This window comes from Ochotona curzoniae, unplaced genomic scaffold (genome assembly GCF_017591425.1).
Source record: "Ochotona curzoniae isolate NIBS_2020 unplaced genomic scaffold, NIBS_Ocur_1.0 scaffold_3890, whole genome shotgun sequence".
Classification (NCBI taxonomy): Eukaryota; Metazoa; Chordata; class Mammalia; order Lagomorpha; family Ochotonidae; genus Ochotona; species Ochotona curzoniae.
In genome coordinates this window covers 23,770,062-23,790,442 of record NW_024467115.1, presented here as the reverse complement: position 1 = coordinate 23,790,442, position 20,381 = coordinate 23,770,062, and the positions used below count along the sequence as shown (strand labels likewise).

At 43.5% G+C, this 20,381-nt stretch overlaps 1 protein-coding gene across 3 annotated transcripts; it reads right to left on the bottom strand.

Moving 5' to 3' along the window:
• Positions 1-206: 206 nt before the first annotated feature.
• On the bottom strand, positions 207-14,942 carry LTV1 (LTV1 ribosome biogenesis factor). Of its 3 annotated transcripts, XM_040965359.1 has the most exons (11): positions 14,812-14,942; positions 13,891-14,022; positions 12,643-12,816; positions 9,957-10,044; positions 8,038-8,173; positions 7,164-7,422; positions 2,988-3,115; positions 1,760-1,899; positions 1,092-1,144; positions 712-912; positions 207-589 (listed from the first exon to the last, which is right to left on the bottom strand). In XM_040965359.1, exons 1-11 carry the CDS (start codon positions 14,812-14,814, stop codon positions 479-481), a joined length of 1,425 nt encoding a protein of 474 aa, XP_040821293.1. In that variant the 5' UTR covers positions 14,815-14,942; the 3' UTR covers positions 207-478. The 3 variants fall into 3 exon arrangements, with proteins under 3 accessions (XP_040821293.1, XP_040821294.1, XP_040821291.1); XM_040965360.1 differs by lacking the exon at positions 14,812-14,942 and having other exon boundaries at positions 7,164-7,412; positions 8,034-8,173; positions 9,957-10,068; positions 12,652-12,804; positions 13,879-14,492; XM_040965357.1 differs by lacking the exon at positions 14,812-14,942 and having other exon boundaries at positions 13,891-14,491.
• Between the last annotated feature and the right edge of the window lie 5,439 nt (positions 14,943-20,381).

Genomic DNA, 20,381 nt, shown 5'->3' with positions numbered 1-20,381 from the left:
ACCAGTGGAACTTTCTCAGGAAAGTTCTTCTCACCACTGAGAATAAATGCAGCATTTCAAAATTGAGTTTAACCAGGCCACTTTTCTACATACAGCAAATTAAACCATGTAATTCCTGAAAAGGCGTGGAAAGGATTCAAAGAAATATTTGAGAACATCTGCAGAAAACAACTATGACAACCATACAAATAAAGGAATACACCAAGTTATGAAGGTATTTTCCTTTAATTTAAACAAACATTTCACATCCATGAAGTCATTTCAGAGCAAATCCAAGGTTATAATATTAAATTTTAAAATATTACAGTATTTACAAGATGGGACAGTTGCTGCTATAAAAATAAGGCAAATATTATCTTTTTCTCTTCAATACCTCCCAGTAAAAATGGCAAACACGTCTGACTTTCTGAAGATGGTGGTCACTTAATATGAGTGAGGGGCTCACAGTAGCAAATGTCTTGTTCCAAATATTCCATTTCTATAACTTTAGACCCTCAACGTTTTTCTTCAAGTTCAGCAGCTCCTTTTCCTGTCGCCGTTTCTCCAGTTTGAATGCTAACTTGTTAGCTTTCTTCTCCACTCTTCGTTCCTGTTCAAGAGTATACTTATATTATTTCTAACCTTTATACTAACATAGACTACTTTTATAAATAAAAGTTTCCTATAGCTTTCCCTCTGCCAGGCAGGGAACAAGTGAAACACAAGCCTTACCTTGCGCTCCTCTTTGATAGCCTGCTTTCTTGCTCTTTTATCTTCCCTGCTTTCATTTTTGGAGCGTGGCTGGGTGGACGCCTTTGGCAGATCACTGCCATTGATCATCTGCATTCGTTCAACTTGCTTTGCTGTGAGTCCTTTCACAGGTAAGACATCGAGAGGTATTCCTGTTTTAGAAGACAGTCGGATTTGCTTGGGCTGAAATAAAAACAAAAGGGTATGACAGTTTTTTGCTATTCCTATTTAAAAAGCAGCTGAATGACAAAATGTTGGTGCTTTTGCTAATACGATCCCCTGTCACAAGAATATAGGCTCTGAGAAAATCCATACATTTCACTCCCTGCACTGCTTTTAAGAGCTCAAAACACTAGACTTACCTTTGGTTGGTACTTGATAAGCTGCGGATGATTGTATAAGTTTGAGTACGTGCCTAAAAAAGAAAAGAAAAAAGAGAGCACATATCAATAAGCATACTTTGAATTTAGCAAAACAGCAAGTTCCTACTATGTTTCTTGCCTTGGTGCTTTCATGGTACAAAATGATATTGGAGTCTTTCTTATAAATGCTTAATTAGAATTCAGTAATAGGAATATTTTCCTCCAAAATAATTTTTTCCACAATTCCCTAAAGCCTAACTTCTACTACAACATACACATTTTTGGGGCTGCTATTAGGCACAACAGCTGAGTCAATACTTGGCATGCCCACATGCCAAGTAAGTATCCAGTTCAAGTCCCAGCCACTTTGCTTTGGCTCCAGCTTCCTGATGTGTATGCTGGAGGAAGCCCACAGTGGTTCAAGGACGGGACTTCCTGCACCTATGTCCAGGAGCAGGACTGAGCTTTGAGGTCCTGACTGCATCCTGGTCTAATGCTAGTTGGTGAAGGCTTTTGGGGAATGAATCAGCAGAAACAAAACCTCTCTTTAAAATAAGATGAAAATAAAAATGACAAATATTGAGTGTCTCTTAAAGTTGATGTGCTTAACTTCCATTAAAAATGTTACCACAGCCCTTTGGCAGTCAAGGGGACATGAAGATACTTACTGCAGATGGATTCACAATCCCACTTCTCCTTAGGTTCTTCAAGAACAACAGTAACAAGCTCTTCCTCCTCACACTCATCAAGCTCATTCCTGGTCAGGTCTTGATCTTCAAAGGGCTCCAGAGTGGTTAATTTCACACAACTTTTGGTTGAATTTTAAAGAGAGGAAAAACATCATTACTCCATGTCAGCTGCACTCTGAGCTACGGAAGCAACAGTAATCCACATGCATGCACTCCAATCCCATGCTCCTCCTTTTTCTGTTCAACTCCACTCTGCCCAGGCCTGCTCCCCTGTCACAGTGGGTTCTAGACATTGACTCTGCTGAAACGTATGGAACATTGTGAGACACATTAAACAGGCTGGTACTTATCCTAAGCAAATCGGCTGTTTTAAAGCCCAGAAAAGCACTAGTTCATTTCTTTTTCCAAAAATATTCAAAGACTATAGCTTCTTTTTGCACTATGGGTTCTGTATAATACAGTAATAATGGAAGCTCAGAATTAATCATCTCAGTAGTTTTTCTCTAAGAAAAGATTTATCTTAAAACAGATATGCATTTGCCAAATAACTGGCCAGTTCTGGTAACTGGTTGGAGAAACAAATTTATTTTTCTAAAAACACAAGTAACCACTTATCATAGCACCTGCTATTTCAGAAAGATTAAAGCAAAGTAGATATTGTTAAGTCAGAATGCTTTTTTAAAAAAAACTGACCAGTCAGAGATGGAGGAAGTGGCTACCTGGCGTTACAATCAGCATCAGAACTCTTCATATCGAAACAAAAACAAAATAATGAGCAAGTGTTTAGCTTAGCAATTAAGACATCCAGGATCCTCATGGGAGTTCCTGAGTTGGATTCCCAGCACTGACTACACGTTCCTGCCAGAGCAGACCCTGAGAGGTGGTGGTGATAGTTCAAGTAATTGGTTGCCTGCTACCCATGTGGGACACCTGTTTTCAGTTCCTACTGAGTAGCTGCCTTGATCGTGGCCCAGCGCTAGATGTCAAGTGGGCATTTGGGGAACATACTAGGCAACCACAAGGTGGGAAGTCTCTGCTTCTCAAGGGGGGTTGGGGGAAGCTAGAAAAAACAGGCACATAACATACAGCACAAGATGCCATTTTCTTATTATGACGGATCATGAGTAGGCAGACTTTCTAGCAAATCACTTGTCAAACTAGACTTTAGAGAGAATAAAAAAAGCACGTAAACAAGAAGTCATCATACTTCTCTGCCTTCTCTTTATAGTAGTCATTCAAAACCTCCTGCAAGCGACTACTGTCTACTTGAATGGAACCTTCCAACTCAGCGTTGTCCAGAGCTCCGATTTCATCATCATCGTACTGTTCATAGAACTTAAAACACAGAGAAAATTCTGTAAGAGATATTCTCAAAACTAAAGCATCCAAACATTATTTTCACAGTAATTTTATTCCTAACAATTATTTAAGCAGTATTCTAAAACCATACAACTGTTATACTATACAAAGGACTTATCATAAATAGTAGGTTGTAGAAGACATCTTAAAGATTTAAGTAGAATATTAGTGAGAAGAGAGAAAAATCTTCCACTCACTGGTTCACTCCCTAAATGGCCACAATGGCTAGAGGTGGACCTGGGTGAAGCCTAGAGCCTGAAACTCCCTCAGTTTTCCTCCAATGAAGGTGGCAGGTTGGGCTTTCATTTGCTGCTTTCCCAAGCACTTCATCAGGGAGCTGACGAGAAATGCCACAGCCAGGACTAGAATCAGCACACTAATACGGCATTCCCGTACCACAAATGCCAGCTCTTGTCACAGAAGACATTTCTGCCCACTGGGTTGTCTTATTTTGTATTTAGCCTGAAATCAAGCTTTCACCGAACGTGAAAATGAGAAGCAATCACTTATAGTTTTGAGCAAAAACTGCCAAGCAGATCTTTTCCCGAGAACATTTTATTTATTTTTAAATATTTTACCCATAACTTGAAAGCTTATTTATTTTATTTGAAAAAAGCAGAAATGACAGATAAAGTGGGGAAATGGGGAAGAGATATCTTCCACCTGCTGGTTCAGTCCCCAAACGCCTTTAAAACGCCTTTAAACAGCTGGGGTTGGATTAGGCTGAAGCCAGAAGCTTTGGAACGCCATTCATGTCTCCCATGATTGTGGCAGCGACCCAAGCACCTGGGCCATTCATCTGCTGTGTCTCAGAAAGTATTAGCAGGAACTGGATCATAAACCCAGGAGTCAAGATTCCAACCGCACTCTGTTATGGGATGTGGAACTTCCCAACAGCAGCCCATTCTAGTGCACCATCATCAGTGCCAGGCTCTCTTCAACATCCATTTGCTACACAAACTTGAAGACTGTATAACTGAGCAGCCTCCTATTAGTGTGTAAAATTCACTCCTGGTTATATGACATTTACTGCTCTACTCAAATACTGTTAGCACTCAAAATACCCAGAAAGTAATGAATCTCTTGGAGTAAAGCAATGTGTAGAAACAGTCTGCTATCTTTTGGGAGGTTGAGGAAAGCAGTGAGAAGATGGCAACATGTGGCACAGTGGTTAAGATGTGGATTGTGACAAACACATTCTGCATCCAAGTACGTGGGTTCAAGTCTTGGCTCTCCTCCCAAATGCAGCTTTCTACTAATGCTCAATCCGGGAGGCTGCAGGGAATGGCTTGACACTTAGGTCCCAGCCACCCATGGGAAACTCCTAGACTGTTTCTGCTTCGTGGTTTCAATTTGGCCCAGAACCAACTATAGCAGGCATTTAGGCAATGAAACCATGGTTGGGAGACCTGTTTTTCTGCCTTTCCAAAAGAATAATATATATATATGTATATATATATATTTTAAAGTTATATCCATTATTAGCCCTAAGCAGTCTGCAGAAACAGAAGAACAATAAACTCCCTTCGGGACCAGGGAGAGGAGCTTTCTCTGGTCCTTACTTAGTTCCAACCCTCTCCTGCAATGACTATCAGGGTCACCCTGGAGGGCCCCCCCCCAAAACAAAACAATTAACAACAAAAAAATTAGAATAGACAGAGAACAACATGGAAAGCTTAGAACCAGACAGAAAATGGTCAGCTTGGACTCACATATACCTAACTAGGTAGGACACGAAAATAAGTTACTCCTAACTAGGGTATTGAAGACTTCTCTGCACACCCCTCCTAAAACTGTTCTGTGCCTCAACTGTTGACATATGCCTTGTTAAAGTTATAAGCCAGTTTGGACTACCCTAAAATCTGCCAAGTTCAGGAAAAATTATGCTTCAATATAATAAATTGCTAAATACAGAAATGAAAATAGACACGAGACAGCTGAGTAGTACCCTATAGCCACTTGAAGGTGGATAGAAGCTAGATGTATATAAACTAATTTAAATGTTAATGAAGTAGTCACAGGATGTGGTTAAGAACCTGCACTTTCTAACTTATCAGTCACTCAATACCATGCCAATTAACCCCATAATGTTGTGAACTGTTGTTGATGTTATGTTATGGCTTTTAATTGGTCAGAACGATATTCTGCCAGCTCTGTCTTGAGACCAGAGATGGTCTGCCCAAGAAACTGTTGAATTGATCTGGATAATAAGATGCTGGACTCTATGCAGGGTACATGCTTGCAATGAAAGAAACAAGACTGGATTTGAACTATAATACTGCAATAAGGTGGAGTAACCCACCATGGGGGGGAGGGTAGGGGAGAGGTTGGGGGAACCTCAGAGCCTATGAAATGATGTCATAAAATGAAATGCAATAATAATAATAATAATAATAAAGTTATATCCACTATTTCAGATTCACTCTGGACGATTCATTAGATAGTCCAACTCCTACTGTATCAATGCCAGACACCCCTTTGGTGCTTGCCTTGGGATGTTCCAATGAAGAATAATACACCAAAATCTCTACCCATGAAGACAAACAATCCTATATACACATAAATCAAAGTTGATGTCAGAAAAGTGTATAAAACAGATTAAGTGGCAAAGAGAACCTGCACAAACATATGGGCTACCAAACGGGATCATCAGCCCCATAGTCAGGACAGAATAAAATTCGGCACATAATTCAGTTTTTTTTTTTTTGTGGTTGCTGTTTTTCTTTTTTCCCCCTTAGGATTTTATGCATTTGAAAGGCAGAGTTAGAGTGAGAGAGAATAAGAAGAGAGATTATCCACTTACTGGTTTACTTCCCAAATGGCAGAATAGCCAGGGATCCAAGACAGGATCCTGAAACTATCCCGGTCTACCGCCAAGTGTGGAGAGGGGCAGGTGAGGGGGTAGGGCAACTTCTGCTTCTCTAGTACATTAGCAGACAGCTGTACCGGAAGTGGAGCAACTGGGACCAGAAATAGTGCTTCTGTGAGATACCAGGACCACAGGCGATTGGTTCATCTACTGTGCCACATCAGACCCCAACAATTCAAGCTTTTAAACTATTTTATTCTCTTAGTCCTCTCTGATCTTTAGCATTAGCTATATTTAAAACTCCAGATATGAGAAATGGAAAAAAATGAAATTTCACCTATGCTCAAATGCATGATCACACCTATGTATTGGCATCAGATTCTAAATCCGTGTCCAACTCAAGCAAAACAGATTAATTGCCTAACGCTTTTGACCTACACACACTCTTTCCAGAATTTAAATCAGAATTGTTTTCTCTCAATAAAAAAGAGATGGGGGGCAGCATTGGGGCTTAGGGGTAGTCACTGCCTGCGACACTGCTATTCCATATGGGCTGGCTGCTCCATTTCCAATCCCACTCTCTGAAAAATGGCCTGGGAAAAGTCGAAGATGGCTGAAGCGCTCATGTCATCTGCTCCTGTCAACACGAAGTGTTCGTGATCCTGCTAACCACACCCAGGACCAGGAGCTCTAAGATGCGTCTGGTTCCTGGCTTCAGCCTGGTCCAGCCCAGTCCTGACTGCTGTGGTCATTTGAAGAACAAACCAGTGGATGGAAGAGCTTTTTCCTCTGATTTCCAAGTAAATAAATAAATAAATAAATGAAATAAACCTAAATTTAAAAAAGAAAAAAAAAGGAGGGGGGATAGTGTTGTGCAACAGAGTAAATTACTACTGTGACAAAGGCATCCCGATAGAACACCAGTTCAAGTCCTGGCCACTCCGCTTCTGACTCAGCTTCTTGTGTCTGGGAAGGCAGTGACAGCCAGCCCACAGGTCAAGTCTCCTGCCACCTGTGTGGGAAACCAGGAGGGATCCGAAGGATAGAATGGCTGTCTCTCTCGCTTACTCTGCCTTTCAAAAAATGTTTGAAAGTTTAAAATAAAAAGACAGTCTAACAGTTTGCATTCCAGCTTTTGGTCTCAATTCCTCTCGGTTTTTTAAATAAATTTTCCTAGTTGACAGTATTAAAATGTCCTCCATTTTGAGAACTTACCTTCTCAAACCTCTCGTCATGTAGGGTCAACTGTTCATTTCTCCTCATGACAGAGGAAGTTATAGAATACTCGGTGAAGCGACTTTTTGTTTCCTCCTCCCAGAACAAGTGGTTTTCTATTGACTGACGCCTCCCAGAGGCAGTCACGTCGTCTTCATCGGATGAGAGGCCTGCGCAGCCGCAGTCATCTCCAACGCTGCTGTCTGCCTTCTCGTCATTCACATCTTCCCACTCAATGCCATCTTCACTCTCACATCTCCTACAAGTTAATCATCAAATTATCTCTTAGAAAAACTTTAGAAACAACGGAACAAAAATTTATAGGAACAACCTTTGTGGAGCATAACGTTAGGCCTAAGGTAGAGATGCTTGTATCCTATACAGAAGTGCTTGGAATCCAATATCACCCATGCTTCTGACCCAGTGTCCTGCTAATGCACACCCCAAGAGGTGGCAGGAACGGCTCCAGTATTTGGGACTCTGCCACCCACATGGCAGACCAGGACTGGGACCTGGGCTCCTGGCTTCTGCTTGGCCCAGCTGATATCACACACATTGAGGGAGTGAAGCAGCAGATTAAAAATCTGTCCCTGTTCTTGAAACAAAATAAAAGTATATAAAACTTAGGGAGGCTATTTCAGGATGGGTTCTTGTTTGGGCAAGACCAATGATGTTGCTGATCCACCTGTCATGAGAGGAAAAACAATGAAATGATAATTAGGATCCTGGGACTTCACCCCCCCAACCCTCCTGAAAAGCTGGTGAAGAATGCATGCATCACATTTTCTGTTGAAAACCTGTAACTCACTCTGGTTACATCTCACTGAAGAAGCAGTCATCAGAGCATCCCTGTTTCCAAACAACCCACACATACCGTGAATCCATTCCGTCTTCTGTGGGTTTATTGGCCTGAAGAACGAAGTCATCTTCAAGCACATTATCAGGATCATCAAAGTCAAAATCATCATCCAGAGCTGCAACGATGTCAGGATCAAAATCCAACCGAGGTCCTAGAGAGAGAATAAAACCTGAGTAATGGCTTCATTCACTTAGTTAACAATCTGAATACCAATTACGTCAATTTTATTTTGGTACTGTGAATACCAGAATGATCAAGAACTTCAAAACTTTCAGTCTAATGAAGCAACATAGAGATGGGCAATTCAAAAATCAAAAATGAAAACACCACCTCCCCAGTTCCACTCTTCCAATACAGATCTCTGAAATGAAACTTTAACTGGTAAATTTCAGAGTTTTCACCTGCAGTTAGAAACTGGGTTTCAAAGTCATCTGTCAGAAGTACCTGCATATAGACTTATTACCCTTACAGCCTTTTTCACACCATAAAGTTCTATTATATACCGCCCTGTTCCTCCAGTTACATTCTCCTCTAGTAAAAACACTAGAATGCAACAACAAAATCCTTCTGAAGTAGATGGGATTCCTGGAGCCTTTTACTGGACTCTTCGTCTCCTTCCTCTGCGCTGTCCCTCAACTGGAACACTCATGTTTCTCCAATACTCCCTTCTTTTTCCCTGAAGGAATGGACTAGATACCTGTCAATTCCTCTGGGAAGCCATTCTTGATCAATTCCAAGGCTGGATTTGGGCATGCTCACCCCACCCACTTTTATTCACCTATACTATCAATTAAAAATTCAGCTACTGTTTCCCCTTCTGAGATAATTCTTTGAGGTCAGGAACTATGCTTTGCTCTGCTTTATCCCATGTTGCTGCCACACAGGGGTCAACTCAAAAGTCTGTAGGAGAAAAATAAAGTGGGACATTTCTGTGCAATAGCATGTTAAGCTGCTGCCTGCAATGCCAGCACTATGGGCACTAGTTAGAGACCTAGCTGCTCCACTTACAACCCAGCGCCCTGCTAACATGCTTGGGAAAGCAACAGAAGATGGTTCAAGTGCTTGGGTTCCTGCACCTACAGAGGAGACCCAGAAGTAGCTCCTGGCTTTGACCTGGACCAGACTAAGCAAGTGTTGCCATTTGGGGACTAAAACAGCTGAGGAAAGATTCTCTCTGCTTCTCTTTAACTCTGCCTTTCAAATAAACAAATCTCTTTTTTTAACATCTGTGGAATAAGCCTTACGCTGCTGCTTGAGTGGCAGTGTGCTCGACTTCCGCTTCCACTCTGGCTTCCTTCTAATGAACCGCATGGGAGGCAGCAAGTAACAGATCCAGTACCTAGGATCGATCCTACTACCCATGTGGAAGACCCAGATGAAAACCAGGGCACCTGAGCTTCAGGCTGGCCATCCCTGCAGAATGAACATCTGGACGGAAGCTTTCTCTGCCTTTCAAATGAGATGAAAACAGAAATTGAGGCCACTTAGGAGAAAATATCAAATACCATTTCTGTGAGTTTTGTGTGTGCTCTAAAAGTATAAAACCAGTACTGGAAAGAAACTTTTGCACTGTATTCTGAATGGATAGTAACATAAAATTCTACATGTCTTGGGAGAAATTCGGAAAAGCAAATTCTTCAAAATCATTCTCTTGGTAATGATGACTATCACTTATCTCCAAGAAATTAGGTGAAGGTTAAAATTCCTTTTACATAATGCCAAAAACTATTTTCCCACTTTGCTCTCCAAATAAGATCTCTCAGAATTTGGTGGCAGTCACAAAAGCCCACAACAACAGCTTTCCCTGATAATCAATAATCCGAAATCCAGGCAAGATCAACACTTTATCAGGTAGAGGAGCATTATACATCATCACTTTCTCTGTTCCAAAGCACAAACTGATCCATGAGAAAAGCTAAAGAAATCAAACATACCTGAAACTGGAGCTGCTTTATTCAGTAATCCAACATCTTCCTCAAACTCCGATGCAAACACCGAGGAAGGCAGTTTAATTCCAGTACTCTTGTAAAAGGAATCATACAATGGCTAGGTCAAAAAGCTTTCTTATCTTCTACATTTGGCTAAAAAATCCACTCCCTAAATTCACGCACAGCAGAACCTCAGATGTCAGCATCTTCCAGAGAGAGACCTTAAGGCTCGTGTTGGGGTTTAGCGGGTTTAGCAGCTGCCTATAATGTCAGCGTTCTGTACATGCTCCAGGTGTGGCAGAGCTGCTTCATTTCCCTGTAACGCATCTGGGAAAGTAGCAGAAGACGGCTCAAGTACCCCCATGTGGGACACACAGATTATGCTACTGGCCTCTGGCTTTAGCTTGTCCAGCCTTGGCTGCTGTAGCCAACTGGGAAGTGAACAAGTGGATGGAGGGTCTCTCTCTCTCTCTCTTCCTTCTAAGTCTGCCTTAAATATTAAAAAAACAAAACACACAACAAGAGTATACCTGAATCACAGTCCATGCAAGCATCATTAGTTAAGGTGAACTCATACTGGGTGAATGTGGGACTTCATTCTCTGAACTGGTCCTTGAAAGGCCACACACACACACACACACACACACACACACAGGGACACTGAGGGGAGAGCGTCACATGAAGAGGAGGCTGTGGTGCACCCACCTACAAGCCAAGGAGCCCTCACGACTGACAAGTCACAGCATGGCAGGAGAGAGCCTCCCTCCCGACCGCCACCTGCTGGACTTCAGACTGCTGGGTGTCACACCTGTGAGAGAACACATCTCTGCTGTTTGAAGTCACCCAGTCTACAGTCACTGTCACTACAACCAAGGAAACTGTGACACTTCCACCACTAATCGCCTCCCCTGCTCCTGCTATTTTAAATTGTTACATTCCATCGGGTACCTCAAAAGCAACTTCCCTGCTGTATGTCACAATGCTTTTCCTGCTACTCTACTGCCACCAATCCTCAAGCCTTTTGAGGAAATGATTGTTTTCAATGAAAGAACTCAAGCCAAAAGGCACACAATGGCTTAAGACTGGGCAAGGCAGCTTTGTGGGATTCAAATCCAGGTTTCCTCACACTAACCATCCTCAGGCCAGCTGTAACACAAAGCTGGTTTGGACACTTCTGGAGGTTTACCAGGAGCACTGCCCAGGACCATGAGGAAAAGGCCTCTGCCACACATGATCCCATTAGCACAAGAGACTACGCCACAACTTTACAAAGCACAGCTAGTACGGCCTCCAAAGTGAATCGCTCAGCAGCATAAACATGAGCAAAGATCTGAGTTCTTTGCCATAGAGATTGACTTCTAAAAACAAGTTTCCTAAGATTTATTTCACATACAATACAATGCACTCATAAAATGAGGTGGATGGATGCTTGACTTCATGCTTGAGACACCCTGGAATGCTGGGCCTGACATCTGCCTTTGGCTCTTGATCTCATGCAGCCCCTGGGAGAAGCAGGCTTGCTTATACACTCAGGGCAGACCTGGCTTGAGTTCCTGGCTTCTAGCTTTGGTCCAGCCCAAATTGGCTGCTGTGGGCATCTGAAGAATGTAAGAGTTATTTCTATCCCTTGAATTTTTTTTTTTAAGATTTATTTTTTTTATTATTATTTTTCATTGGAAAGACGGATATACAGAGAGGAGAGACAGAGAGGAAGATCTTCCATCCAATGATTCACTCCCCAAGTGAGCGCAACGGTCGATGCTATGCCGATCCGAAGCCAGGAGCCTCTTCCGGGTCTCCCACGCGGGTGCAAGGTCCCAAAGCTTTGGGCCGTCCTCAACTGCTTTCCCAGGCCACAAGCAGGGAGCTGGAAGGGAAGCGGGGCTGCCGGGATTAGAACCGGGGCCCATATGGGATCCCGGGCGTGCAAGGCGAGGACCTTAACCTCTTGTGCCACCGTGCCGGGCCCAATATCCCTTGAATTTAAAGCTCAGGGTAGGGGACTGCAATGCTGATATCCCATATTGGTGATCTGGCTCTAGTCTCAGCTAATCCACTTCTGATCCATCTCCTGCAATGTGCCTGAAAAGCAGTGGAAGATGGCATGAATGCTTGGGCCCCCTGAAGCTATGTGGGAGAACCAAAAGGAGTTTAATTCCAGACTCCTGGCCTCAGGTTGGCTGAGTTCCAGCCACTGTTCCCATCTGGGGAGTAAACCAATGGTTGTATAAAATCTGTGTAATTCTGTATGAAAAGCAAATAAATCAATCTTTAAAACAAAGTATGCCCAGTGTGGCCAGCTGAGTAAGCCGACATGCCTGTGAATTCACCGTAGAAGCCAACAGTTAGTGGCCCAAATATCTAGGTTCCTGGCTTCAGCTTGGTCCAGGCCTCACCATGTGGCCAACGGGGGAGTGAACCGACCCATGGAAGCACTCTCTCCCCATCACTGTCCCTTTCAAAAAAATCAATCACAAAACCAAAAATATTGTAAGCCTGTCAAAAGGCTGTGACTTCACACCTGCTGCCTACTCTCTTGAGACACAGATGCACACACACACAACATCCAGTGGAGGCTCAGCGTATCTCTGGGCTTGTAAGACACCATTTCTTGCCCGGTTATCTTGATTTGAAAGTGAGGGTTTCTGCACTAACTTCCACCTGCTCACTTACAACTGTGGAAAAGGCTTACTGGAATGACCAGAGTTTCTTCTTTTTCCTCTCTCCTGCTGTGTGCACTCCAAGCGCTTGTGGGGATGAGCTCTGAGGGCCCCGACGGCTCCTTCAGGTGCTGCAGGTAGTCATAGTCATCGTCGAAGAACACTCCGTACTTCCTCTGTTCTGCTCGCCTCTCCTCATCGTTGACCTTGGGATACGAACAAAACAGAATCAGTACCTGCTCCAAGGACAAGGCATACACATGCGGCAGATTCGAGACAAGAGGCAGACGACACACAAACACTTGGTGCCAGCTGCACAAACTCCGAGCTTCCCAAGCAAAGGGCACATCAACTTACAATGGAAGGAACACAGCTTCTCCCCCCACCCCCCAGACACAGCTATGCCGCAATGAGAGCCAAACACACAAATATTGCATACAACTGTATTTCACAACGTCATGGGGAACAAAGTTGAAAGAAGTTTTGAGGAAAAGCATGTGTTAATACATTTTTCACAAACACTGAAAGAATGCTTCCATTATTACTATTTTTTTTAGTATCAAACAATTATAATTTCTGATGAAACTTTTGAATGACACTTATATTTGAAGGATTAAAAGACTTGAGGGCCCTGAGAGATGCATACAACTTCTTGTATTTATATGCATAGGAATGTCAACAGATAAGCTAATTGGCTTTGCAGAAAAAGATTCACCAATGTTTCCCATCATCCCCTTCAGCACAGTCCACACTTAGCAAGCACAGTTCCACTGAACCAATCAGTCTCTTCCAAGCTCCCTGGCTTTTCCTAACACTAACCCAGGAGCTCAGATGTACACTGCTTCGCAAGGGTGAGTGACCAGGGAGGCGGCAGAATGCAATACATGGTGAAGAGATGGCTGCATCTGGGGGGAAGCAGGTAGGAACATATGGTCGTGCTCAAAACAACATAGGGCAACTCGGTAGTTGTTTAGTAAATTTATCATTACTCTGCAAAAACTGTTCAGATAAATATTTCAAAGATGTTTTACTCATGTGAAGGATGTAAAACGTTAGCAGGTGTACTATGCAGGGGCTCAAGTGCTTGCGCTGTCTTCCCCTGCTTTCCCAGGCACATCAGCAAGAAGCTGGAACAGAAGCAAAGCACTGGGACTTGAATATGTCATTCCCATATGAGGTGTCAGCGGCCTTGCACGCCGCAAGCTTAACTTGCACCCTGGCTGACTTCCTGTTAACTAACAGCCTGTGCACAAACTGAGCAGCTAGACTACGAGACTTACTTTCTGGGTTGGGAGAAGAACCCTCTGCGGTGCCGTTTCATCTGCTGCCAAAGGATCTCGCTGGCTCCGGTGAACGAGGTGGAAAGACACAGCTTTCTTCTTCTCTATAAATGGCTTCTTCTTCCGGTGAGGCTTCAAGGGAACAGAATTGGAACACAGCATCAACACAGAAACCCATCGCAAGGAATCTGCCAGTCTTAACACACATCACCAGTAAGTTTTTAAAAACTCTACACCTGCAGGGCGGGCAACTTTTCGCTGTGTTCTAGAGAAGCCCAACTTTTATTTGCTGCAACAGACACTGGCTAAGCAACTAACTACTGAGTGAGACCTTGCTGTGAGAGCTGGGGCCACAGCGTGAGTTACCACATCGGGTTCCTGTTGGCAATCCAACACGGAGAACGACTTCACGTGAGAGGCAATGGCTGAAGCACTCCTTACACTGGGTGTTCCCAAAGCTCCCTCACAGGTTGAACCACAAAGATCAGGAAGTTTACGTATACCCATACAGCACAGCGCCAATAGCCACGGTTTCATTAACACGGGTACTCATCTCTCGCTCTCCTCAGCCTTGGCTTTTCTTCAAACGGAAAATCCAATTAGTACGCTGGCTTTGGGTCCAAGCTGGCGCTCCCACCGGGAGCCCCCTTTTCCCAGATAGGGAGGCGACACCTGCCCGACCCCGGGGCAGCACTGGGGGGAGTTTAGGTGGCCGGCGTCCCAGCGGGGCCCCAGGGATAACAGCGGTGTCCTGTTCCTCCGGTCACTGCCGGGACGCTGGGCCGTGAGGTGCTGCTGAGGAGGAACCGCTGCGGGGCGACCAGCAGCGTCAGCCAGCCAGTCCCAGACCGCAGGCGCTGCCGCCATTCCCGCCAACACCCCGCCTCCGCCCCGCAGCCGAGGCGCCCGACGCCGGCTCACCATGGCGCGGCGAGGAGCCCCAGGGGAAAGGCGACCACCACACTCTGCAGTTCAGGGCAAGGCCCAAGTGCCCGGCAGCGTCCCTGCTTCTCCACACGTGCGGCGACAGCACCCGGCGATGTCGTCACGCGGCACGCGGTGCGCAGGGACCAATCGCCGAGCAGCGGCTGGATCGCGGCCGGAAGTACGTCCCCACCTGCTCCGTCTCAGCGCTCGCGAGAAGCGACGGGGAGGCGGGGCTAGCCGGGTTCCCACTCCGCGGGGGGCGGAGCGCTTCCGGCCAGAGCTTGCCTACAGAGAGGAGGATGGCGCCGGGCTGCTGGAGCCGGGGCCGCGGTTTTGCTCTCCCCTAGCGTGTTGTACATCCGGTGGAAGACGGGAAAGCCTCTTACAGGTGCACAGAGAGAAGGTGGCCCGGCTCCCATCGCTGAGCTGACCTTGCTGGGATGCGGAGGAAGTCTTTGCCACGAAGAACTGGGCCTTGTTGCTTCAGGCTATTCCAGACTCAACGAAAGTCTTCCTTTATCGCTCTGAATGAACCGCCTTTGTAGTCTTGTTGGCCACACAGACGTTTGAATTTAAAAAACATTCAGGTGAAGCTGGCACGGTAGCTCAATAAACTAACCCTCCATCTTCAAGCACCAGCATATCATCTGGGCGTCGGTTCGAATCCTGTTTGTTCCGACTCAACTAACTACTTATGGTCTTGAAAAGCAGTGGAGGATGGCAAAAGTCCTTGGGACCCTGTACCCACGTACAAGGGACCTGGAAGAAGTTCCTGGCTCCTGGCTCCGTTGTGGCCGTTTGGGAAGTGAATCAATGCATGGAGGATCTTTCTCTGTCTTTGCTTCTCTGTAAATCTACTTTTCCGAAATAAATCGTCAAAGAAAAAAAAAAGATTTTTTTTCAAGTTCTCTGATATTTGCATACCTTATCTTACAAAATGGAAAAGTAATGCTGCTTCTAAGTTGTCTCTGAAATGCTTCCCTGTGATTTAAGCAATAGGCTATGTAGGCATACCTTGGGAAAGTTGGGCAGTTGCTGCTGCACATTGCTAGCTTTTCTTTGACAGAAGATATAAGTACATTTCAAAAATATATCAGTATACTTTTTCTCTCAAATTTGTGCTTCCACTCCACCCCCATTTCTGTTGCTTTCTCAATGTCTGAGTTATCTGGATTCATGCATTTATACATATTACTATTATAAATATTGTGAATTTTTATGATTTATTTCATTTGAAAGTGATACAGAGTGAGAATCTTTTGTCCACTGGTTCACTCCAAGTACCTGGGTCACGCTCTTCTGCGTTCTCAGTTATCTTAGTAGGGCACTAAATTAGAATTGGAGCAGCTGGCACTCCCAATTCACATTCCAATATAGGATACCAGCAATCACACCTGGTGGATTAACTTGCTATACCGCAACACAGGCAGCAAATATTCTGTCATTAAAATAAAACTTGCAGAAATGATTTTGGTTAGGACCACAGATTTTGTCTTGCTTTGTAATACAGGGGCGATAACATATTACTCTTGTTTGTTATGTAGAATTAAGGGTGGATGTTGAATTATTTCTGCCTGCTTTGTTTACTCCTGTATGTCTTCAGGGACTAGAGCAAATGAATGTTCTAACACTTTACCTGACTCACCTCATTTATTCCTGCCAATAACACTGTGACAACAGTGTCATTATCTTCAACATCTTGCAGCCACTAAAGGTAAGACATAAGTTGGGATTTTCTTATGACCAAGCAACTAATAACTGGAAGATAAGGGATTAAAACCCAAGGTGTCTGAATATAGCATGGCTTCCTAATCACTTTGCTACCCCCACCCCCGTTTTTTAAAGATGTATTGATTTTTATTAGAAAGGCAGGTTTACAGAGAGAAGGAGAAGCAGAAAGATCTTCCATCTGCTGGTTCATTCCCAAAATGGCTGTAATGACCACAATCAAGCCAATCTGAATCCAGGAGCTTCTTCCATGTCTCCCACATAGGTGCAGGGTCCTAAGGATTTGGGTCATGGTCTACTGCTTTTCCACATCACAGGCAGGAAACTGGATCAGAAATGGATCAGCTGGAGCACGTACCAGCGCTGTGGGGGATGCCACACTCACAGGCAGCTGAGCCATTGCACTGCTCCCAGCCTTTTTTCCCCTTTTGGAAAATATTCATTATATATTTGTTGACTTAAACACTAAAAGCAAGTGGTAAATACTCTGTATTCATTATGTCATCTAATTCCTCCAACAAGCCTGTGAATGGCATGAGTTAGCAAGAAAGCCGATCTCCCAAGTGCAGAATCCAAGGCTCAGAGAGTGAAAGTTTTTACTTTGATCACACGTCAAGTGGAAAAACCTAGTATTGTTGCCCGCCAGGCCAGTTTAGAAAGGTGCTTGTGTATGTTGTAAAGTTTCCCTAAAGGATTCAACCAGAAAACTACTCATCCTCCCTCCTACAGGCCTATTTTATTGAATTACCAGCCTAAGCACTCTACTTAAGTCACTCCCCTGTATAAAATTCTTCATTAACGTCTGGTCTCAGCAGAAAGTTTAAGGTTTTTCTTTTTACTTAGCATACAAGATTATATCTCACCTGGTTTCCAGGCATCAATTCTGGTGCCCCTAATAAACCTCAGCCTTCGACCATCAGTCAGAGCCCACGCATGTTATTATCGGCTCCATGCACCAAGTCCATCTCTGCAGGACAGCGACACACAATGAGGATTTTGGAGTCTATAGGAATTGCTTAAAGCATTTGGCTCAAGGTTGCAGTCAAATTCTATGTGTTTAACCACATGTTTTGATCTTTCTGTTTCAGGTGGTAACTAACACAGCTTTATCAGTGCTTGGAAAGGTACATGGACCCTGCTTGGTTTCAAACTTGCAGATACAAAAAACAAAACAAAAAAAAACTTGTGGTTGGCCAGGTCAAGCAGCGATTGAGACACTGCTTCACTAACAAAAGTGGAGGGAACAGGAACCGCGTGCCATCTCTGCCTTTCAAAATCTCATACTCATCAAAACTGCAGCCTGTCCTGTACTGCTCTCACTGTATCTTGTTATTGCCCTACTCTGCATTGCACTGCACAGTAATTCCCTCTTTGCATCTATCTGTAGAACCAGACTTCAATAACCTACTTACAAAGCAAGGATCTTTGTCTTGCTGGCTTTACTTCCACCAGGCCTAACTAGCACAGTAAAGACTCGGTAATAATTGCATCTTTCAAAAAACTTTTCATATCTTAACTCATTATAACCTTACATAGGATTAAAGTAGACATAAGGTTATAATCCTTTTACCAATTAGAGATTGAGGAAAAGAAAGGTAACTGACTTTTGCCCATGGCACAAAGGTAACAAAAGATAAAGACAGAATAAGAATTTGAGTTTAGCTTGATAGTCACTTCTTTAACTGTTACAATAATTCTATTGAGAAAAAAGAAAACCTCCCCATTACATGGTGGCAGGAGCTAGGTCCCTTAAGGAAGACTCCAGTTGAGTACCTTGCTCCCCATATTGTAGTGCATGCATTTGAGTCTTAGTTGTACTCCCCATTCTGGTCCCTGCTGATGTGGATTCTGGGAAGCAGCAGGATGTGGCTCAAATATTTGGGTCCTTGTCACTTGCATGCATGGGAGATCTGAATTGAGTTCTCTACTCCTATCTCTGACCTGAATTAATCCTGGTTAGTGTAGGCATTTGGGAAGTAAACAAGCAGATGACAGCAAGAGTCTCTGTCTCTCTCTCAAATAAATGACTACCTCAGAACAGATGAGCCTACATGTGTCGAAGACTGTTCTGAATACTGGTTTAACCTACAAAATGTTTTGTTCCGGTGATTCAAAGCACCCATAACTGAGCAGCAAAGATAGTAAATTTAAGCCAAGAACTCCTACTCTAGTTATTGGTATGCATTTAAAGTTCTTATTTAGGGGTAGGCATTGTGGTAGAGAGTGGTAAAACTGCCACCTGTGGTGTTGGCATCCTTTATAGGTACTGGTTCATGTCCTGGCCGGTCTACTTCCAATCTAACTCCCTGGTAATATTTAGGAAAAGCAACATACAATGGTTCAAGTGCTTGGGCTCCTGTCACTCCCACATGACGGACCCGGATGAAGCTCCTGGCTTTTCCTGGCCCGGTGCTGGCTGTTACAGTCATCTGTGAGGTGAACCAGTGGATGGAAAAATTCTGTGTGTGTTCTTCTCTGTATAACTTTCAAAAGAAATAAATACATCCTTAAAAAATAAATAAGTGAAATTCTATTTATTTATTTATTTATTTTATTAGGAAGTTCTATAAAGAAAGAAGATAGAGACGCATAGAGATCTTCCATCCCCTGGTTCATTACTCAGATGCCTATAATGGCCAATACTCAGCCAGACCAAAGCCAGAAGCAAATAACTCCATATGGATTTCTTATATGGGTGTTAGAAACCCAAGCAATTAAGCCATTGTGTCCTGCTTTTCATGAATGTTCATTAAAAAATAATAAATAGTGACTGGCACAATGGCTCAATTGGCTAATCCTCTATCTGCAAATGCCAACACTACATATGGGTGCCAGTTCATATCCTGGCTGCTCTACTTCCCTTCCGGTTCCCTGCTTATGGTTTGGAAAAACAACAGACAATGGCCCAAAGCCTTGGGACCCTGCACCCATATGGGATGCCTGGGAGAAACTCTTGGCTCCTGGTTCCAGATTGGCTTAGCCCCAGCTGCTGTGGCTTTTTGGGGAGTGAGCAGCAATGGAAGATCTTTCTGTCTTTTCTGCTCTTAGTAAGAATCTGCCTTTCTATTAAAAATGAATAAATATTTAAAAAAATAGTTAAATGAAATTTCTGGTTTAAGTTTTGACTTGTTAAAAAAATATTAAATGGACTCATTCATTGAAATTGTCATTTGAGCTTCGTTTCTATCACATAAAGTGTTTCTTGAGCTTAGGAAACTACTTTCCATCAACTATTGCTAGGCACCAGGAACTCAGTGTACACAAGAATAGAGAAAAAGTGCTCAGGGGTAGCCAGACAAACTAGGCCTCACAGCAGTAACTTAGGGGAATTATAAATTACATGCTTGACACCATTAATAGAGTTTGTAGAGGAACTTAATTTACAAAAAGGGAAAATAGATCAAGATGGTTGTATCAGGACATTCAGTGTAGCACTTCTTGAAACAAAGGAAATTAAAACAATTAAGAATTTCATTAATAAGGAGTTAATTGGAAAAAATATAAAATGTTTGTGCAATGGGCTACTGGGAAGCCATTGAAGCCAGTTGACACGGATAATCTCTTTATTGTCGGAAAACAGCAAGTTAGAGAACATCAGTGTGGTGGCATCTTTTGCTTTGAAAAATACAGAAAAGAAAAGCATGTTTTTTTTTTTTTTCCAGAGAAACATCATAGTGCAAGCATATAGACATGCCTGGGAAACTGGGCACTCGAGCGAAGGCGTGAGCAACCTGAGGAGCTGGGACAGGACTGCAGCGCAAGTTCTATGTTTCTGCTTTGGTCTTTCTTCATTGTTGACATGTGGACCAGAGTCCCTGAAGTGTTACATTTGTGAT